At 51.0% G+C, this 22,174-nt stretch overlaps 1 protein-coding gene across 2 annotated transcripts; it reads right to left on the bottom strand.

Annotated features, from left to right (window-relative positions):
- Positions 1-726: 726 nt before the first annotated feature.
- Positions 727-22,031, bottom strand: Safb (scaffold attachment factor B). Of its 2 annotated transcripts, none has more exons than XM_028762719.1 (21): positions 21,752-21,940; positions 18,401-18,485; positions 13,206-13,270; positions 12,919-13,125; positions 11,290-11,352; positions 9,146-9,173; positions 7,691-8,267; positions 7,238-7,287; positions 6,428-6,522; positions 5,873-6,022; positions 5,695-5,777; positions 5,452-5,591; positions 5,286-5,374; positions 4,047-4,153; positions 3,181-3,477; positions 2,719-2,856; positions 2,594-2,636; positions 1,584-1,699; positions 1,336-1,442; positions 1,137-1,203; positions 727-1,047 (listed from the first exon to the last, which is right to left on the bottom strand). In XM_028762719.1, exons 1-21 carry the CDS (start codon positions 21,938-21,940, stop codon positions 918-920), a joined length of 2,826 nt encoding a protein of 941 aa, XP_028618552.1. In that variant the 3' UTR covers positions 727-917. The 2 variants fall into 2 exon arrangements, with proteins under 2 accessions (XP_028618552.1, XP_028618560.1); XM_028762727.1 differs by having other exon boundaries at positions 748-1,047; positions 1,336-1,436; positions 21,752-22,031.
- Positions 22,032-22,174: the final 143 nt, after the last annotated feature.

Below are 22,174 nucleotides of genomic sequence, written 5' to 3'. Positions count from 1 at the left end.
GTTCTTTTTGACAATCCCATTGCCCAAACTAGTCACAGCCATTCAGGACTCCCAGCCTCACCCCCCCGTGAACGTCCTTTTCCCCAGGGACCCTGCCCCAGCATTCTTGTATTATGTTGCACCAGTTGTCTGAGGCCTGAGAGTTCCCTTCCCTCCATTAGTAGTATCTCCGAAGGCTGTGACTGGCAGCCATGCCCAGAAGAGGCTGGAGCCATGGAGGGAAGACTCCAGGCCTAGCCTCTGCCACGTGGAATTCTGCAGCTTGTTATGTGACCACCTTAGGAAAGGGCCTGTTACTCATACCATATTCCCAGAGGCTGGGGGCTGGCTGGACGCAAGACTGTCGTGTCCTAGGTTCACCCTGGGCTGCAGGAGGCATCTAGCATTGGCCTTATTGGATCACGTTAAGTCCAGAAAAGCTGCCGACGACGTGTCTTAAGCCCTAAAATCAGGGGCTGTCTCTGCCTGTGATCCAGAGTCCTATGTATGGCCTGCACCTCTGTCCTCTACTTGACTATGCCCTCTCCAGCAGCATTCTCAGCAATTCCAACCTCAATACCAGTACCACAGGTATGCTGTCAGACACGGTCAGGAGTATGGCTGGCCCCAAGCCTGAGTTCTCTTATGTCAGACTGAGGCAGCCAAGTCACACAGAATTGAATAGGCACCACCTCTGGCTGCTTGTAGAGTGCCACTTTCCTCATGGAAATGAAAGGCTAACTAAGGTTGAAGGTTTGAAGTAAAGGGCACATGAACAGAAACACCTTTATTACAAAAAAAAACAGGAACAAAAATGAAAACAAATTCACATCGTAACAAGCTACAATATGGCAGCAGATTAAAAAAAAATCCTCTGTACAATGGTGGGAGGGGAGTCCTGATAGGACGTAGAGGTCATGGCCGGGTGGCTTATGTGCTCAGTAGCGACGGGTGAAGCGAGCGTCGCTGGGTCTGCTGCCCCGGCTCTGTCCTCCAAAGCCTGCTTGCATCCCTCCACGTGGGATCACGTGGCCACGAGAAGCTCCTCCAGGGGCAAAACTGCCTCTCCTAAGGAGAAGCAGGGGACTGTGAGGCCAATGGTCCCCAATCAACCACTCTAGAACAACAGTGCCTCTACTTGGCAGTGTGGCACTCACCCTGACATGCCACCACGATTCATCATGTGACCAGGCCCTGAGTGGCCAGACATACTCCTCTCACCACCTGCAGGACAAAAGTCCAAGTGGGCAGTTTGGCAGGTCTAGAGTCAACAAGCCCCACTGGCTTCAGCCAGCTCTACCTCACCGCAGCCCAGTCCCTCCTCAGTGAGCAGCCCTGGCTCCCACGGGTCCTTACCTTGCCACCTCTTGTGATCACGCTCCATCATGCCTCCATCAGCTGTGCCCTGCCATGCCCGGTCATCTTCAAGTCTCCGGCCATGCTCCCCCCAGTCACGCCTGCCCCTTGGAAAGAGATACCTCTGACCTGTGTTGCCACAGCATGACCTCTGCAGACAGTGCAACTAGGGGGGGGCTCAGGTTATACCAGGTAGGCCGACAGTCACTCCACCACCACTACCACCACCAGGTCTTAGGAATACAAACCTGGGAGGAGGGGGCAGCCCCCGGCCTTCACTCAGTCTCTTGTTCGAGCCATAGCCCCAGCCATCTCGAGAGTCCCGGCCATGGCGTTCAGGTCCTCCATGGCGCTCAGGGTAATGCTAGAACAGAGAAATGGGTGAGGTCAGTATCGTCCCTAATCCCCAGGTGAGAGAGTACCTGTGTTTCACAGGTACCAACCTAGGTGGCTACTGTCACAGTGCCCTCCTTCATGAAGGGTCAAGTTTACATGGTTCTATACAGGAGCCCCAGCCTGTGCACAGTACCCTTGCTTCAGGAGAAGAGTGAGCACACTGACACCCCCCCCACCCCCACGAACTTGTAGGTGCAAAGCCTCACTCTACAGCCCAGGTTATCCTTGATGTCTCAGTCATGCCCAGCTCAAATCCTGGACTTGAGACCCTGCTTCAAGGCCAAGGCAGGAGAAGATCTGAGATACTGAGTGAAGCCCAGCTTCCCAAGCTGCTGGGCCATAAAACAGGCCTGGGACACCGGAGCCCTGGGCCACCACTACCTCCCTTCCTAGCCCTCAGCTAGACACTGTCACCTGCCCTCCCAGGGGAACAAACACATTGGGGGAAGGGCCACTGCTAATGCCCAGCTCCCACAGAGACAAACAGCTGTGTGGAAAGTGGCAACACCAGGATGCCCACTTGATGTCAAGGTAGGCCACAGCAGCGAGGGAGGGACAAGGTACCCTTGGTGCCAGCCTGGGAATGGGAAGCTAAGGGTGTAGGATGGGAATTGAGAGGCAGTGAGAACTTGACGCAGTGGGAGACCAGCAATCATACAGATGCCAGGGGCCTTGGGTCACCCTACCCAAGGAGCAGTGCAGTGCACACAGGGCTGCAACCTCCCTACTGGATAGGATAGGGTGTGTGGGCAGGCAGTAGCCACCGTTGCCATTGTACGAAAGCTCAACAGTAACAATGTGCTACATGGCAGTCAATAGACAGGGGACCCATCCCACAGCTGAAGCAGCACTCTATGCTCACCTGTCCTTCTCTGTCTCCCATCATCGACCGTGAACCTTCTCTCCTAAAAAAGATGGTTTCAGTGAGACCCAGACCGAGAGGGTTTGCATGCACACAGCCCTCCCAACATGGCCATGCGCCCACACCTATCCACAGAGTGGTTGGGATAGCGGCCTCTGTCTCTGTGGTCAAAGTCGTGAAAGCGGTCCTGGCGGCTGAAGTCTGAGTGGTAACGGTCATCCAGCGCAGCCCGCTTAGCTTCTGGCCAATAGGCATCATCTCGCCTGTGATAGGGGTGGGAGGCAGAGGTGTGACCATCAGTGCTCAAGAGGCACCCTAGAGCGTGCACAAAGCCAGCATGGCTCCAAGCCCTGACGAAACCCCCCATCTATGCTTCAGTGCCATTGTAGTGCTGAGTATCCATTTTTTCACAAGGCTCCTCTTACCCTGAGCTGACACATAGCATTTCTCACACACTGATAGTCACAGCAGGCCCCGAGTAAGGTGAGTAAGTGTAATACAATATGAGTACCCGGGCCCTGCCACATTCCAGCACAGGTCTAGTCCTCTGAAACAGGGTCTGGTAGCCTGTATTTCTGAGTGCTCACCGGCCATCCACTTCATACGGCCTGCGCACAGCAGGCCGGCGTTCCTGTTCATAGCGCAGTTCCTGCTGCCGCCGAAGCTCCTCTCGCTCTCGGTGAATGCGCTCTTGCTCACGCCTCCGCTCTTGTTCCACATGCATCCGCTCCCGTTCCAGCCGTTCCCGCTCCATGCGCTCCCGCTCAAGGCGATGGCGGTGGAATGCCAGGCGCTCACGAGCAATCTCCAGGCGCTCTCGCTCCTCGCGCTCCCACTGGGCCTGCAGCCTCTGCTCCCGCTCACTGCGCTCCCGCTCCCGCTCCCTGAGTGAGAGCCCCGGAGGGAGACAAGTGAGGCAGAAGTCTTGCTGGGAGGAGGTGAGGGCATGCAGGGACAATAAGGACAGAATCCCACAAGGTTAAAAACAAGAGATAACACCTCACAGCAGGTGGGTCCCCAGCACTACAGCTGCAGCCTCCTGTCTGCCCCCACCTTCCTTCCTTAAATAGGATTGGCATGACAGGTCTACCATCAACCTGGCAGCCAAGTATGAAGTGGCTTCCTCAGCCACTTACCCAGAATGGTGGGAACCCAGTGTGAGGTTTGGTGATTATCTGCCCTGGTGCCCACTTTCAACACACACTCCTTGGAGCAAAAGTCATGTTAGGAACTGCCTTTTGTCAGCCACACAGCACCAGTGCTGTGCCCAGCTAGGCAAACTATCCTTTCCCTGATCCTTCCTGGGTGAGTGAAGTCCCTTCTGGACATCCTTGGTTCCTTGCCTGTGCTGTTAACTTTCTATGGTCTCTGAGGAGGGTAAAAGACTGATGGCAATAACCTCAGCACAGAGCCCTGGATGTGCCTACATCTCAGCCAACACAGGCACACTTACCTCCGTGACTCTGAGTCTCTGGACTTTCGAGACTCTTTAACCTTGTCAAAGGACACAACAGACCGCTTCTCCCGGCTAGCCGACTTTCGGTCCTGACTTTTGGAGGCCTGGATCAGTAAACAGAAAGAGGATTAAAGCAGGAGGGATAGAGGAGCCTGGTACAGACAGGGACAGTCACTGGCTGGAGGTGGTACTCAAAGGAGAACCCAACAAAACACATAATGGGCTCAAGTGAAGTTGACTAAAACCAGTCTTTCTCTCCTTGAGACAGGGTCTTACCATTTAACCCCGAATGAACCATGTGGCCCTTCTGCCTCAGCCTCTTACAGGCAAGCCCCAAGTGGGCTAATTCAAAACTATTCCTTGTCGGGCAGTGGTGGCACACGCCTTTAATCCCAGCACTTGGGAGGCAGAGGCAGGCGGATCTCTGAGTTTGAGGCCAGCCTGGTCTACAGAGTGAGTTCCAGGACAGCCAGGGCTACACAGAGAAGACCCTGTCTTGAAAAACAAAAACAACAAACAAAAAACCAAAAAACTACTCCTCTACAAGCCCTTTCTATCTACATTGAAACTTTCTGGAGATGGTGTCTCGCTGTCTACCCTTGGTGGGTCTGCAGTGCAGTGTGTGGCAATCCTCCTGTCTTAATTCCTTCATAGTCAGCACAACCCTACATATATGGACCATTTCCTCAGGTAGATGTCTCCTGCTGAGACCAGCCAGTATCTGCCTAGAGCCCACCCATTACATTCTCACTTTCGAGAGGCTCTCTCCAAGACCAGAGGTAAAAGGTGGCCTTGTTAAGAAGTACACATGAAACTGGCCAGAAATCTCTTCGTCACTTAGTAGTGGGCCATGCTTTGAGAACCTCGGATCACTACAATCATATGCCAACTCTAGCCTGCTTACTTTCCTCTGCTTCCTGTGGCTCCAAGGAACCTGGCAACCTGTAATACCTGTAAGTTCTCTAGGAGCTTGGAATGTGGGAACCGCAGACCCATCTACTAAAGTGGTCAGGCCTAAGAGTTCAGAGTCCACCCAGGTCAGCAGCTGTCCCAACAATGGGCTTCAAGGAGGCAGGGAAGATAGGTAGCTAAGAGTTACTATCAAAAAGAGCGGCAAGTAGGCCGCTCTAGAAGCCATCCCACCTTTCTACATTCTAAAACACAGCAAGCTTCCCTCAAAGGCCACTGGCTAGGAATCCCTGGAGCACCAAGAATGTTGTAAGGGCTGACACTCACTCGTTCTTTAGACCCAGATGTCTTCACACTGATGACAGGCACACCTTTGGACTTGTCCATCACCACAGTACGCTCAGTGCCACGGCTTCCTGTAAGCAGAGAAAAGAAATTAATTCAGACAGCCACATAAGCACCACCTTACAGCACGGAGGGTGTCATGGCCTACCTGACTTGGTCGTTCGTGAGCGCTCTGAAGGCCCAGGCTTCTGGTCGTCTGCGTCCTTGCTCTTCTCTGTGTTGCCATCATCCGTCTTCTTGACATCGTCTTTTCTGTCACCTTTCTCCTCCCTCTTAAGGTTTGCAGACCTAGGATCAAGTGACCCACAAGTCTCAGGAGGCAACAGCTACCCAGGACATGGGGATGGAGGGGACCCATCAAATAGTACATGGTGGTGGTCTGCAGGAGTACCTGTCACTAGTGCTGGCCTTCTCCTTCTTGCTGTCTCCATCTCGCCTGTCAGGCACTCTTTTGCCAGTGGGCTCACTTTTGGCCTGCAAGAGTCAAAAGCTAGTGCAGTCGCGCCACTGGCACCACCACCGGCAGGCACCACCACCGGCAGGCACCACTGGAGCAGGAGACCACCTACCTTTTCCACTGAGATCATCTTGCCATGCAGCTCAGTCTTGTGCAAATGGCTAATGCATTTTGTTGCCTCTTCAGCTGTGGACATAGTGACAAAGCCATAACAGCGAGCTCCGGGACTCCGGGCATTCGTCACCACCTTAGCACCTACCACCTGAAGAAACCAGACCACCTCAGATCCAGATCCAGGTGCAGACCCAGCAGCCACAGTGCAGCCTTCCTTGTTCTAGGCTCTTGAAGGGGGCTGAGATGTGTAATGCAAGGCTCTGCCATGCTCCTCTAACAAGGATTAAACTGCTTGTGGGAGCAAAGTCACACCACAGGACTGAATCATGACAGTCATACAGCTACAAACCAGTGAAATCAGAAGATAGTGACACAAATTAGTGATGTGACTGGTGGTAGCAGTGAGCCCTCTGTGGCTACCAATGGTCACAACCAACACCACATTCACGGCACACTGGAACCCTGGCCCTGACAGAGAGCTCCAATATGTGTCCAGGACACAGATTTGTGCAGTGAGGTTCTCCCTGCTCACGCTTAGACAGTAGCAGCTCACCTTCCCGTATCTGCTAAAAAGATTCTTCAGATCCGTGGCTCTGGTTGTAGATGAAAGGCCACTAACCCAGAAATTCCTACCACAGCTGCTGCGACCTGTACAAAGAGAAATTTCAGTCAGAACCTTAAGGGCCACAGAACGGCCATCCCCAGCATGCTGGAGACATGTACCTGGGACCCAAGGGAATGGCCAGGCCAAGAAAACCCTTCCCTTCCATTGCTAGTGTTGACCTAGCCACAGAGGCCAGTCATATGAATGAATATAACACTGAAAATGGATCCCAGAACACACTAGTAACCATGCAGTTATGAACAGCTGAGTTGACCCCAGCCCAAGATGGCTTCTGCCCATGGAGCAGCCAGCGAAAGGTGGTTGGTATTTTTGCTGCCCCTTCTGAAAGCCCATGTTCATGTTGTGCCTTCCTCCCCAGACACTGCATGGTCAAAACTGCAGGCCTGGGTCCATTACTTCTAGCCTAGAAACTTTTTTTGAGACAGGGCCTTGCTAGGAAGCTCAGGCTAGCCTAGAACGGGCCACCCCACCCCCAACCCCACCCTCCCCGCTCTCAAGAGCTAGGAGGAAGAACATGAGTCACCAGAGCCTGCTCAGCAAGTAACTTGCTTTAGTACCTGCCAACTGAACCAAACTCAGAGAACATGTCTGCTCTTTTGACCAAAGATTGTGAACATACTCAGGGCCCACGGAGTTAAATGTGGTGCTGGGGTTGTGCATGTGTATAGGGAAACACTGACCATGATGAACTTGAGGCCCACCATACTCCAGGAGACTAGTGTCACCTCGAGGACCTACCCTTCTCCTCTCGGGAAAGCCTTTTTGTATCCGAGTCATCCTCCACAGAACTAGAGACAAGAGACAGTGTCATTCAAGGGGGCTGCAGCAATAGGAGACAAACCCAGAGCTCTAAGGACCCACCAAAGCTGCATACCTACCCGGCATTTAACTCTCAAAAAGGACACCCTGACAAACATGTTTTGGACATCTGACCTAACATTAAGATTTCATACCCACAGTAGTTAATTAAGTTTCTGCCGGGCTAAAAATAATTAAGAATTAAAAAAGCAAACAACTGTGGTAGGCTGAGAGGGGAGGTTACAGAACCATTGTAAAATAAATAAGAAATAAAACTGCCTGAAGGAGCTAGCTGGGCAGTGTGGCTGCCGACTGCAGGCTCTAACAGCTCATGTGTGTCCTAGTGACAATGAAAGGAGATAGCGTCTGGTCTAGGACTGAGAATCAACAAACCTCATTTTCTGATCAGCGCCCTCACTGGCTGAGGACTCTTTAGGAGCCGCAGGGACGTCATTACAAGCGTCAAAAGCAAACTTCTTCACGTCGTCTTTGCTATCTTGGGGCTCAGGGCTCAGGGCTGCCGTGGGCGCTCGCACCAGCTCCTGGCTGGTGGCCTCCGGGAGCTGGGCAGCCGTGCTACTCTGTTCAACTGGCTCCTCTAGCCCTACAGGCTCGCGGTCCATCCCAGTGCCTCCGCCAGGCGCCTCTGCCGGCTCCCTTTTCACTACTGCTAACGGGGCGTCTGCCTCGCTCCACTGACACCGAGTGCTTGGAGACTCAGACTTGCTGCTGCTGGCCAAAGCTAAATCTCCCTCCTCCTCCTGCTCCTCTTCCTGTTCTTCTTCCTCCTCTTCCTCTTCCTCTTCCGGGTGGCCGCAGCTCTCAAATAGGTCCTCTTCCTCCGCCAGCTTCCTGTCTGGCCCCACGCTACTCGTGGCCTGGGCAAAGGGCTGCTCCAGCTCCGAACCTTCTTCTTTTACTGGCTCAGATTTACAAGTTTCCCCCAAAATGTCGAGTATTTTCTCATTTTCTACGGATTTAACAGGAATAGAATGGCACAAGGTTTAATCACCAGGGAAATAAAGCAATCACAACTGCGGCTCGGGCGCTGCGGCCCTGCTCATACCGACAGAACTGCTGGCTACACAGAGATTGGAAAACCCACTACACAGCGCCTGCACCCTACCTGCGCCCACGGCCATGGCGCCCCCAGCCTGAACTAAGGGCAGAGGCAAGCATCCCGGAGACTTCACCCCACAACCTTCTGAGTCTTGAGTCTTCGTTCTGTGCACTGTGACAATGTATGAATCAACTCTTCTCAATTCAGCTTGAGTCCAAGTGCGTAACTGAGTGCCTGGCCTTCATGCATCACTAATTGCCTGATGCTTTGCCTTCCTTCCTTCCTTACAGAGCAGTTAACGTGCGGAGCGCCGGGTCTTCTGGCATGTGAAGTTTGGCAGCCCAGAGGGACAGTGTTTGTTTGCGATTCTCTCTCAGAAGTGCACTCCTCTTCAGGGGGGATCCAGTCATGTCATGTTCATGTGGCATTCCCTATGCTACCTGCACTGCCTGTACCAACACCACATGGTGACATGCTACGGGTATCACAAGATCTGCTGGCAGCACAGAGCTCTGATCACTGGAGCACACAGGAATTCTGCGGATACTGTCACACCGCGCTTCTGTTTAAAGGCAGGAGACCGAAGTCTTCGCCATGTGGGCAGGATGCCGCACGGTTGCTGGCCACATACACAGATCTTGTGATACAGCTGGGTTTCCAATCTCTATGTCCTGGTGTGCTCTGGACTGTAAAGCTCTAGAGCAGTGCATGCTAGAGTGCGGCCACTGGTTAGCAAGAGCCTCCCCGCTGTGGGCGGGACCCACTGCTGAGCCCTGCATTGACAGTACCTGGCTCCAAAGACGCCTCTTCCATCTCCTGCAACAGAAAGCACAAGTAAGATGCTGTCCCAAGGCCCAGACCCACTCCACTACCAACTTCCATGCAAACTAAAGGACACCAGCTGAAATTTCAGGAGACAACTTGGACCCAAAGAGGAGGCCCTGCTTGAGCAAGGCAAGCTGCCCCAATGGCCTCAGCCTTACTCAGCCCTACAACTGCTCCTGACCCTGTTGCAGGTCACCCAGCAGTCCTCCTGTCTCCCCAATGTCCCCTGGACTGAACTTGAAATTAGGAACATGGTTCTCATACATCTCCATGTATGTCTAACTGCCTGGCACAAACCCCTTGATACTTTCTTCACCTGAAAAAGCCTTGAGCTGACATTTTGAAAATCTAAGGCCAAGGAGAAACAGGCAATCACAGTTCTACCCCAGCACTCCAATCTCTCTCAGTGATTGACTCAACTTCTCCCAGGAACCCGGTCTTCCCAGCTGAGCTCTGTCTTGCCTAATGGTATCTCTTTCAGGACTAGTATCGGCTACATACCCTGGCTCCACGCTGCACAACAGACTTCCTATGCCCTTCAGGCTGCATGCAGAGTTTGGGCTTCTCCACACTGGCCACTCAGACTTAGACTGTCTACTGCCCGCTAAGAACTATGCAGCCATGGTATAAGGAGACTCTTGCGTTCTCAATGCCCGTCAAGGACATCAACCCCTATGCTCCAGGCATGAATACAGGTGTCGCTGTTAGTGTCCTTCAAATAGGCCAGTGGATGACGGCCCAGATACAGGATAGCCAAGACAGGGTGTGTGTAGGCAGGGTCTGTGAGTGTATTTGTACCCCACGTTGGTGCCTTGTATGCTCTTAAGTAGGGAGGCTGCCTTCGAAGGCTGCAACACTCACTCCTTCAGCTCTATTCCCTGGTGTTCAGGTCCCCACTGGAGACTGCAGGTCCTAACTGGATACCTTGGGAGGCTAAGGGTTTGGCTGACTCTCCAACATGACCCGCCTGCACTACAAACTGCTAGAACTGGACAAAGAAGCTGTGTGGCAGAGTGACAACTGAGGGGATGTGCTGCAGTGTTTCAACACATGAGCCTGTGACAAAAAGGTACTAAGACAGACATAGGCATTCCTTTCCAATGCACAGGGCTCCAAGGAGTGGGCACCTCTGTGAAACAAAGACAACAGCTTGCCTAGAAGCCCTCTGCTCAAGTGGCTCCAAGAACAGACTGAAAACTATATATCAATCCTCTCTCGCAGCCTTTCCTAGGAGGCTCAAGGCCCACATGGACCATCTTACTCCTTAGTTTTTTCTCATGTTTTGAGTCAGGGTGTTACTATGTAGTCCTGGCTGTCCTGGAAGCTACTATACAGACCAGAGTGGCTTTGAACTCACAAAGATCTGCTGCCTTTGCCTCCTGAGTACTAGAATTAAAGGTGTGCATCACCACACCTGGCTGGTTCTGAAGTTTAGTATCTACACTGACAGTCACCAGACATAAACCAGCACAGTTATCTGGGAAACTTGGGCAGTCTCTGTGGAGCTGTCCCACTCCTCCTATCATTTGCCCCTTCCTGGGAGACCCTATCTCAATGGCCTCCTCTAACAATGAACTTACAGACCAGGTGACCCTACCCAAAATGCACAAAGCCAGGCCCCACAAGTATACATCTCCAGCCAGGTGAGGTGGCAGGCAGTGCCCATAGCTCTTGGAAGCCAAGCAGGTCTTCAGGCTGCCACGTGGCTGCTATTTAGGAAAGCCCCAACATTGGTCCTACAGCCGACTGCAACTCATAGCATCAAACTAACATCCTACAACTGCGGAGGAGAATCAAAAAGAAAAACGCCTACATGTAAACCAGTGTGCATTCTGTACTGTGGGATAGGGGCTGCACTGGGCTTTCAGCCTCTTCTAAGCAGGTCCTCAGAAAAAACCCACTGTGTTCACAGGCAGCGGGCAGAGTGTGCTTCCAGCTCTGCACAGCGCAGACTAGGAGACAACCACAGCTGCAGGAGTGTCATACGCAGCCTCTAGCACTCGGTGTCTGGGGAGGCAACTCTAGCTGGTGCAGCTGCCAAGCAACAGGTGGTGTCTGAGAACCAAGGGCCACACTGAGGGTACAATCAAGACATGGGACAATTTACCTGCAGGATAGTGAAGTCAGATGATGATGTGTCTACATTGTTAATGGCTTCCTTGTCATCTATCTGTGGAAAGGGAGAGCACTTTAAATATCATAGGTGAGGGGACAGTCCCTATCCCACTGTGCCTTAGAGTGCTGTCCCAGTGTAGTGAAGTGGAAGACACCACTTGCCAGGACTCTCCAGGTGACCAGAATAGTAGGCTTGTGGCCAATCTTCCAGAAATTGCTTCTAGAACTGAGCTGCAGAATGGAGCCTGGTGCCTTCTATCTGGCCTTGGACACCAAGTACCCAGCCTCCAACACTGTGGGAGAGGGATGACCAGTAGCTTCAGTCACAGAAGTAGGGACTCCCCAAAGATGGCACTCTTTGCCCACAGGAAAGATGGCCCAATAGTACAAACTACATTTACTGAAGACCAATCCCCAAATCTTACTTCCCAAGAGGCAACTGTCTCCCATCATAAAAGCCACACACAGCAAAGAGTACCCCATTTGAATGTGAATCCAGCCTGTCTCTACTCCCCCATGACTCTGCCTTCATTGCTATGGATGATGAGTTTGCTCTGCGACTGTGCAGAAGTCACACTTGCTGTGATAGGCATGGCTACCACTCCAGGTTAGGTAACTTGCTTGGCTGTGAGAGGGGGCTGGTCTTAGTTGTAACACTGACCTCTGGCCCTACAGAATGATATAAGGGGCAATAACAAGCACAATTTGCTTTTAAACTTCAATCACAGATGCAGGTGTATGAAAGGGCCACGACAGCAACCACTTAACCTGTGAAACCTGGAGTTTTGGTGACCAAGGATTAGAAGGGATTGATGGCCAGCTAAAGATCGGACAGCACTGGCACTTGGTATACTTTACCCTGATGGCTCCTCTATCATTCCATTCTCTTCACATTGCAAATAGTCCACCACCAGCCAATCGGCAATCTCCTAAGCCCCGGCCTCCATATTACTTTGCAACAAGGAGCCCACCACTTGGGCTGTACATTTTAGAAGCAAATTCTGACACCTTGTTTGTATCTTAACAGTGCACCCTTCACTCAAAGCCAGTGTCCTACCCACAGGGATAGGCTCTCAGTAAGTTCTCACAGCAGGGGACAAAATGCTCACTGCAGGAGATCTAGGAGATCTGAGGTTTTGTGGAATACCAGAGGCTTTTGGTTACCAAAACTCCAGGTTTGACAGGCCAGAAAGATGCTTCTGGGTTCTCAATGCCCACTCTCCTCTCTCTAGGCAGATATCAACCCTATACCCATAAAATCCGTCAGCACAGATTGCCTCAAGGCCTGGGAGCTTGAACTTGTGCCCTGCAGCAAGTGCCTAGCCTCTCACTCAGCAGAGCCATACAAGTTACCTAGGGATGTAACACAGTGCTCAGAAGGCCACTTATAACCGTGGCTCTGGTCTCATACATGTCTTGCATGGACAAACTACATCAATGCTGAACAGCTAGAGGCAGCAGCCAGCTGAGCAGAGAGTGGTTGCTCCAGTTGGCTGTACTCACACATAATAGCTCAGGTTCCCCAAGGGACAATGATCAGCAACAGCTGTCCCTGTCACTCGACTCTGTCATAAACTTTGCACCAGGCCACCCAGTGCTCCACCCAGCACCAACTGCTTACAGCATGCTCCTGCAGCTGTTCTGGGAGCCCCTTCAAGTCGCTTTCCACAAGTTCAGTACTGTCTGCTAGGCCCTCAGGGAGTGTGGCCTCCTCCTCTTCCTCTACACAATCTGCCACGCTGCCATTGTCAATGTCAGCCTCATCCAGCACACTGATGTCCATCATATCCATGTCTTGCAGGTTCTCCAGGCTGGTCTCCACATCCTCCTGCAACACAGAGGACACTGTCATGGTACACTGCCATCACAGCTTTCCCTCTCCTCATCCACTGAAAAGGTGATGCATACCTGCCCATCCCCAGAATTCTCCTCGAGCCCGTTGTCCTCCACACCCTCGTCTTCTGGTTTCCTCCCTGAAGAGACAGCATGTGGGCATGAGGCCAATAGTCTGTGTCCTGCAAGCAGGTGCCTGAACTTCTGTAGGTCCCCAGCTCTGCAGCTCACCGAACAGACCTGTCTCAGTGCATTCTGTTTGGGATGCTTAGAGTCAACTTGACAGAATGAAGAATCACCTGGGAGATGGGCCACAGGCAAGCAAAAGATGCACACACTGGGCCAGCAAGAGGGCTCAGCAGGGAAAAGGCACGTCGCCAAGGCTAACCATCTGAGTTCAATCTCTAGAACTCATATGGTGGAGAGACCTAGCTTCAGTAAGTGCGCTTCTGACCACACATGCAAACACACCAAAAAAGTCAAGTACATGTAATAGGGATTGAAAAGTTGGCTCAGTGGTTAAGAGCATGGGCTACTCTTATATAGGGCACAGGTTCAATTCCCAGGATGCAATAGAAGAATTCACCATGTCTGTCTCTTGTTCGTGGCGTTGAGCAAGGGTTCCACGCTTGGGTGTGGGTGGGCACAAAACATATTTAAAAACTATGTTATTCTACATCAAAGCCCATATGACTTGGGGTATAGGAAAACATGTAAGCAGGCCATCACATGGGCAGGCTACCCTCACATGCCTTTTCTACTCAGGGAGAGCAATGACCTGTCTTTAAGCAGTATCCAATGTCTCTCTGTGCTGGGGATGCTACCATGGAGCTACACTATACCCCTGGACTCAGATTAGGGGGCTGTGTCTGGGAAAAAAAAAAAAAAAAAAAAAAGGTCTCACCACAGAGCTAAAATAAGTTTGTATGTTGGCTCAGTTACCTACCTTAAGCTTGCAGTGATCCTTCTGCCTCTGCTTCCCAAGTGCTGGTCATGGGAATGAGCCAGCAAACCTAGTTGGAACCTCATTTCCCTGCCCATGAACACCAGACCCTAGGATCTTGTGCACCTGTTCTTACACTCCATCCTGTAATGAATACACTCACTCAGCAGCTCTAACAGCCTGGCCAAGTGGCATTGTGTTATCGTAGCTCTTCCTTCAAAGAGTAAACAAGCATTTTTTTCCCTTCTCACTATAGAGCAGTATGGAATGTTCTTAGCTTTGGTACTTGACCTTATCTCCATTAGAGTAAGTTCTGTGGGACTGCTGAATTCCTTAACTTCTTTATTAAGTTTTGTATGTGTCCATGAAATGTGTGGATGGGTGGAAGCCAAAGTGTCCAGCTCTCTATAAAGACCAGCTGGCCTACAGTACAGCGTGTTCCAGGCCAGCTAAGAGTATATATAACAACATGCATCTCAAATAAATAAAACTAAAACATGAAAAGCTCTTTCAGCTACTTTTCCAATATGATAAAGCATTGTGACCAAATGCTAATGAAATGCTTTGGCTGCAGAGGGGCTATCTTGGCAGGGACGCATGGTGGTAGAGCAGGTACAGTAGACATGGGGAAGGGCCAGGTAGCTGAGTTGGTGGATGATGGTAATGAGCACAGATAAATGGACACACAGACTCAAATCTCAAAACTTAAAACTCTCTGCAGTAACAAACTGCTTCCAGCAAGGCCATGCCTCCTCAACCTCCCCAAATAGTAGCAGAAACTAGGGGCTAAGTGCTCAAATGCCTGAACCTGTGGGGACATTCTCATCCACACCACTGGAGAAGTCACATTGATATTTTTTTCTAAGCATGAAACTAACCCTAAACACAAACTCAAAGCAGAGGTCAGGGTAAGGCTGTGCTCAAGACATCTGACCTCTTGTCCCCAGTCATGTTCCCCCACCATTCCCATCTGAGACAGGGCCTTTCTATACAGCCCCGGCTGCTCTCAACAGAGCAGGATCCACAGAGATCCAAGTGCTGGGATTAAAGGCCAGTACAGTCTTGCCCACCTTCAGCCACAGAGGGGTTCACCCTGACATTTTAAGAGTCTGCAAAACCTACCATGGAGAAGCACTGAGATAACTTGAGATATACCTTTCTAGAATTTCAAACCATTGAGTTTAATTCATAAACCAGGGAAACACTTCTTACCAAACATCTTGGCTCAAAACCCAACAACAGGGTACTTGAGAACTCAGTACCATTTATACAACAACCTGTGTGGCAAAGAACTCAGGGAGTAAGGAAAGAACAGACCCTTGTCTTCTGCTGGGCTACAACCACACAAATGTAATACACTCTCAAACTGCAAAGCAGCTCTTTCAGCACTCCATGGTTTAGATGCAAGGACAGCATCTAAGAGTTTGTGGCTCCAATGCTACATCAGTGAGACTCTAGAATGAGCAAAGCCAACAGCTCTGGGAGATGGTCAGCACCCTGTCTTCTTGTGGATGACAAGGATGTGCCAGCTTTCTAAATTGCTCCATTTTTCCCCCTCTACACCCTCACAGAATATGCAGAATTAAACCACATACATTAAATCATCTACATCACCCACTGACAAGACTGGGGCCTTCCTAGGTCAGAATATAACTATCAATCAGTGCAATCCCTGACACCATGGCCACAGCAGCCAGCACATACACACGACACAACCCACAAACCCAGCCATAGCAGCTTGGGCCAACTGCAGACAACCCACACTCTCACAACTCACCACAGACCACCACCAAAGGCAGGCAAAGGTGGGATAGAATGCAGTACACAGGTGACAAGAGCTCACAGGCCAAAGAGTCAGAGGCCAGCAGACCAGGACTTCAGAGTCTCCCTAGACCACACCACTGAAAGCCAGCCTGGGCTACAACAGAACCCAGGTTAGCACCTACTTTGAAGCGCCAAAGTCTTTTTTTAGTGAGTTTGCAAAAAATATACATTCATTTGCCAGATGTGGCAGTAGGCACCTGCCATCCATGCTAGCTGGGAGGCTGAGCCAGAAAGAGTTCAAGGGCCCAGAGATTAAAGTCACAGACTAGACTATAGTCACAGCCAAAAGAATGGCAATTGTGAACTTTCAAGAAGTGTGCCCCCACCTCTGGACAACAGAAAGTGACATGAGGGCACATTGATACCTGGAGAACAGGTGTCAGTCTGCTGAAACAGAATGAGGCTCAGGACTGGTAAGGTAACAGCAGCTGATGTTTGAATGAGAACAGACTCCACTGGCTTATATATTTTTAAAGCTAGGTCGCCAATTAGTGGAACTGTTAGAGAAGGATGAGGAGGTGTGGTCCTTTTGGAGGAGGTTCAAGGACTCACAGCAAGCCTAGTGTAACTCTCCAGCTACTGCTCCTGTGTCTGCCTACTCCTGCCACAATGATCATGAAATGGTAAGCTAGCACCCAGTTAAATGCTTTCCTTTATAAGAATTGTCATGATCATGGTGTCTCCTGGAACCCACATGATGGAAGGAGACAACAGTCCAGCAAACCGTCTTCTGCCACAAAATATAAAGTATGTATATAAAAACAAACATGGTGTGCTGGAGAGCTGGTTCAGTGGTTAAGAGCTCACACTACTCCTGCAGTGGACTTGTGTTCAGTTCCTGGCACCAATATCCTGGGGAAAGATCTGATGACATCTTTTGGCCTCTTAGGCACTGAGTTGAACTGCACATACTCCCCCAATATACACATAATTAAAAAATAAAATAAAATCTTAGCCAGATGGTAGTGGTGCATGCCTGTAATCCCAGCACTCAGGAGGCAGGTAAATCTCTGAGTTCGAGGTCAGCCTGTTCTACATAGTGAGTTCTAGGACAGTCAGGATTATGCAGTCAAACTCTGTCTCAAAAACAAACAGGGCTCAGTTAATTCATCCATAACACTGGGTAAAGTTTTTTTTGTAAACTTTTCATTTTTACTTATGCTTACATGTCTGCAACAGGTGGACTGATACTGAGCCAGAACAGGTATGAGGGTCCCAGGCCCTGGACTTACAGGCAGCTGTAGGCCACATGATATGAGCCCTGGGCACCAAAGTCAGGTCCTCTGAAGGAGCACATGTGTTCTTAAAAGACTGAACCAGTTCTCTAGCTCCTTGATGGTTTTGTTTTTTTGAGACAGTGTTGTTTAAGCTAGCCTCAAATTTGTGACAACCCCTGTCTGTACCGTCTGTGAACCTTTTATTTTGGTGTGGTGTTAGAGCCAAGCCCCAGAGCCTTGGAAATGCTAGACACCACCATGCTAGTACCAATGTCTTTTTTTAAGTTTTTTTTTTTAAAGATCTATTTATGTATATGAGTACACCATTGCTTTCTTCAGACACACCAGAAGAGGACATCAGACCCTATTACAGATGGTTGTGACCCACCATGTGGTTGCTGGGAATTGAACTCAGGACCTTTGGAAGAGCAGTTGGTGCTCTTAACCACTGAGCCATTTCTCCAGCCCCCTATTTTCAGGTTTTAAGGAAAGCACATACACTTCATATATCTATTTCCTAGTGACCAAACATACAAGAAGGCAGGTGCACCCTACTGTGCCAGCTCCCACTAGGAAGGAATGTCAACTCTGCACTTAAACTCATGCATCTAGTAAAAAACATCAGAACAAGAATTTGTTTTTACTAAGGCAGAAAGCAATAAGAACAGAAGACCCAACCCTGGGGCACTCCCAAGCAGCCTCAATAATTTCCTACCAGTGGGCCAAAGCAGTGCATTGGGCCAGAGAGTTCAGTGGTCCTCCCTTCAGCACAGGTCCACATGGGTAGCATGGCTACTACTGACTGTGCCACACCACCATTTATCTGTATCATCAGCTAACAGCTCAACCTCACAACAACCAAGATATCATCCCCGATAGCCTCAACCCTTCTGATTTTGTCACGTTCCAAAAACTGGAGTTTCAGAAAGATGACAAGTCAATGCCAAGGACAGACAAGATGAGGTAGGTGACTGGTAGGGAAGTGCCCATCGGCTGGAGAAAGCAGTCGTGAACAGAAGTGGGGCAAAGGTGGGTGAATGGAGGCTGTCAGATGGGGAAGGCCGCTGCATGGTTTTAAGTGAACTGTGTCTGTGGTGCTCTGGTAGTACAGGGGCCTTATTTTCTAGCAGATGAGGAGGTAATGACAGGCTATGTGAAGCTGAAAGACCCTATGTCCCCCAATCCATTCCCACTATATGCTTAGATCCTGTGTGACAGAGGGGACAGCAGGCTCTGCACCCACAGGATATCTATGGCATTGACAGAGTGGTTCAGGGACTCCTTACCTTTGCTGGGCCTCTTAGGCATTTTCTTGTTGCCTTCTGAGGTGACTTCAATTTCATCAGGATTCCCACCTTCATCTTCAATGGCCTGTGAAGGGACATCAGAAGAAAGGCCGACCAATAAGACCACAGGTGGCAAGGCAGCCCCTACAGCTTGAGGCAGAGACAAGAAGCATACCTAAGCCTGTAGTTCCAATAGCCTGTTCAACACAGTGAGTGCCTAGCTCCAAACCAATGGTACAGTGCCCAGGCTGGTTCTCAGGGCATTGAAACTCAGCTGCTGCTACCTGTCACCTTAACTCTACAAACAGCTATCCTACTGCACATGGAAGGGGGACTGGCATAGCAGGGCCCTGGTACCATCATCTAATGGACTTTCTAGGGTAATGCAGCTCTACTTCATTTTTCTCATTTTCTTTTCCCTAGTCCCCCAACAAAGGCTTTCTCCCTGAATGTGAGACAAGGCTGGCAGCCAGCAAGCTCCTGGAATCATGGCCACATGTAGCTAAGCCCAGCTTTCCATAGGAATTCTGGGGATTTAAACCTCAGGTCCTCATGCCTGTGTTGTACGAGCTCTTTCTCAGTGAGCACTCTTGGTCCCTAATGATAGCAGCCAGCAGTGCTGCAAGACTATCCTGAAGACTCCTTGAGTCATGAAGGCAACTGCTCAGAGCTTCAGACTCCTCCACCTCCTGTGTCCCTGAAGGAAGACTCCAGCTTCCTTGGCTTAACCCAGTGACTAAGGAGGGGGAGGGGAACAGGAGGCAGTGCTTGGACCTTGCTGTCCCCTCCTGGGACTTGTAGTGGAAAGACAGTAGAATCCCACTTCACACTCAAGAATGCCAATTTGTTCAGCAGTGGCCAACTCAGCAAGAGCCCCCCCCCCCCAAAAACCCCCCCACCCCCCCCCCCCCCCCCCCCACAGAGCCCTGTGAACAGTGTCCCCAGGGAATGAAATGAGACACCTTCCAGCAGCACACCTCTCACCCTGGTGAGGTTTGAAAGCTGACTGTCCCCAGAGAGAAGGCAGCAGCAGTGCCCTCAGAACTCCAAGCTTAGGCAACTCTTCTAGACCCCAGGGGCTTCCTGGGGTGCTCCATTAGGAGACCAAAGACAAGTCCACAAGCAGCATCTCCTCTTTCTCTCTCTCCTCTGGGGTTAGTCAGCTTTCAAACATACCCAGAGGCAGGGATCAACAGTAGAAAAGTATCTCATTTTATCCCTTGGGGCTAAGTGACAGAGCTGTCCCAGGTCACCTCAGCAAACGCCCTCCAACAGCTGCTGCTCCCCACCACCTCCCTCTTTAAAAAAAAAAAAAAAAAAAAACCAACCAGGAGCTGGCCAGCAGCTGGGTGTCAAGCAGGCAGAGGGACAGTACTGCAGAGCTGCCCTCTGATCTGACAGACACATAGGGGTGCGAGTGGGGACAAGCACAGACCACGGTCTCTCTGCAACCCCCAAGAGGACAATGAGAACGGCATCCAGAAGCCAACCTTCAGCTTCCAGTCCCGAGAAAGAGAGCTTAGGGCTGCCAAGACTGCTCAGTGCCTCACTAGCAGGCTAAGTATCACTCTGCTCCCGACCCCACCCTCTATGTTCTGTAGGTTACACCAATGTAGGGAGTTCTTGCCCATTCCAATAAAGATGTAGTGTTCATTAAAACAAGATAAAACAAAACAAAACAAAAAGAGTGGGCTGATGTTCAGTGGGTAGTGTGCCTGCCCTGACCTCTACCTCCTGAACCCCCTCTCACAGCATGTATGTTATATGCCCAAATAAACACTGTACATGTTCACAGGGTAGAAGCCAGAAGGCAACCTCAGCTGTCTTTCAGGTACCATCCACCTTGTCTTACAGACTTGGCTAGACTAGTTAGCCAGTGAGCCTCAGGAATCTCCCTGTCTCTTTGTGGCAGCTGGCAATCCCAGCTGCCCTTTATTGCAGGTGCTGGGCACAGAACTCAGGCCCTCCTCTGCCATTATTATCTCTAAACAGCAACTGGTGACAGTTTTGGATGGATCTAGGAGGGTGAAATCTCCAGCTCCTGTGTGCAGGGTTGATTGGGCAGACGGCAACATCCCACAGCCAGAGAGGGTAACTTCCCAGCGTGTAAGACACACGGAGTCTGCTTTCTAAAGTGAGGCTCCAGTCCCATCTACAAATGCCAAAAGGAAGCCTGAGGAGACTGAGCCTGTTTACTTGGACTAGGCTACAAGCCAAGCGATGTCCACCCTATCCTAAAGGTGAACTACTTCTGCCTTGACCTGAGGACACTTGGAGAAGTTTAAAAGTCTTCCTGACAATCTAGGCCACCGAGGAAGGCATTAGAAATGAGCCTCTCTACGTGCCCCTGGAGCTCAGGCTGAGGCTGGAACTAAGTCCTCTGACTCCCACCTGATTATACAGAATGGTGTGTTCTAGCAGCCGTGGGGGTGGCTCCCAGTGCCTCTATAATGTTGGGCAAGCAAGTTACCACTGATCTATGTGCCCAGCCTTCTTTTTACAGAGACAAAACAAAAACCTACTATTTTTTTACAGAAAGGCTCTATCTCATGCATTCCAAGATGGCCTCAAACTGAGGATCCTTCTCCCTCCACCACTCCCCACCTTAGGAGGTATGTAGGATAAAACTTAGGGTATTGTGTATGCAAGGCATGAGTAGCCCTTGAAGCTTACTTTACACTTTACAACAGGCTTGCTAAGTTGCCCTGGTTTGTCTCACAACTCCCCCTCCACACCCCTTAGTTAGGTCTGATCTCGGACACCCTACAGCTAGTTCTGAACTCTACTACTCAGGTTGGCCTTGTACTCTCATCTGACTTACCTTTATCAACAGAAAAAAAACTTCTCTTCACTCATCTCGTACTTCCTCCTAGCTTAGTTCTAGCAAAGAATTAGAAACAATTTATTTTTCAGCCTTTTTTTCCTCCCTGGGCTACCTACCTCCTCTGGTTGTCTATGAACTCTGAGGGTTCCTCAGGTTTCATCCCCCCACAAGTCTCCGTGTCTTCCCACAAAAAGAAAAAAACCACCTGTTCTGCCTTGGGGGCCGAAAAGGGCCTTGAAATCGAATCCTGTCACAAGCTGACCCTTCTGGATGACCTTGGCCGAGTCTCCTCCATCTCCCTTTAGGACTGGGACTAAGCAGTACAGGGAATGCGATGTCATCGATCCCCCGAACCCGTTCGCGGTGTTATTTCCTTCTGGTCGCATCGCTGCGGCGTCGGGATTCGAACACTCATACCCGGCGCCCGCGGAGCCCGAGAGTTAGCGCGCGGCGCGAAGGCCACGGGCCGCTCCGAGCCGGGCGGTGGGTGTCGCCATGGCGACCGTGGGGTCCCCCGCGAACCTCACCTTCTTCAGCCGCTCCATCAGCACGCTCTTGTTGCCGCTCGAGTCGAGGTTTCGCTTCCGCAGCTCTGCCCGCAGGTCGATCACCCGCAGGTCGCTGAGCCGCCGCGTCCCGGTCTCTGACGCCGCGGAGCTCACGGCCGCCGCGCTTGCCGTACCCGTGTCTCCTAAACCCGACAGAGTCTCCGCCATTCCAGGGACCCTGGTTCCGTCGCCCACTTCACACAGAACCGGGTCAGTGGGTTTGCGTGAGTGTGTTTTTTGGATTTGTTATTTTTTTTTTGAATCTCGGCCCTCTTACCACAAAATGGCGCCGCCTGAGAGGGAACCGCTTCAGCCTCCCCTGAGGCGCACCTCGACACTGCGCAGGCGCCGCCGGCGCGAGACGGACGCTCTCAGACGCCTCTACAAAAGCGCCGTGAGCAC

The sequence above is a fragment of the Grammomys surdaster genome, unplaced genomic scaffold (genome assembly GCF_004785775.1).
Source record: "Grammomys surdaster isolate TR1022 unplaced genomic scaffold, NIH_TR_1.0 62, whole genome shotgun sequence".
NCBI lineage: Eukaryota > Metazoa > Chordata > Mammalia > Rodentia > Muridae > Grammomys > Grammomys surdaster.
This window is presented reverse-complemented; position numbering and strand designations above follow the sequence as displayed.

Bases quoted from the DNA above. Each gene is read 5' to 3' on its own strand.
- Safb (XM_028762719.1), bottom strand. From the start codon at position 21,940: ATGGCGGAGACTCTGTCGGGTTTAGGAGACACGGGTACGGCAAGCGCG. The intron at 6,523-7,237 runs GTAGGTCCTCGA...CTCTTTGTACAG, and splicing joins GCTTTCCCGAGAGGAGAAGG to GTCGCAGCAGCTGTGGTAGG. The intron at 6,023-6,427 runs GTGAGCTGCTAC...TGGTTTCTTCAG, and splicing joins TTTTTAGCAGATACGGGAAG to GTGGTAGGTGCTAAGGTGGT.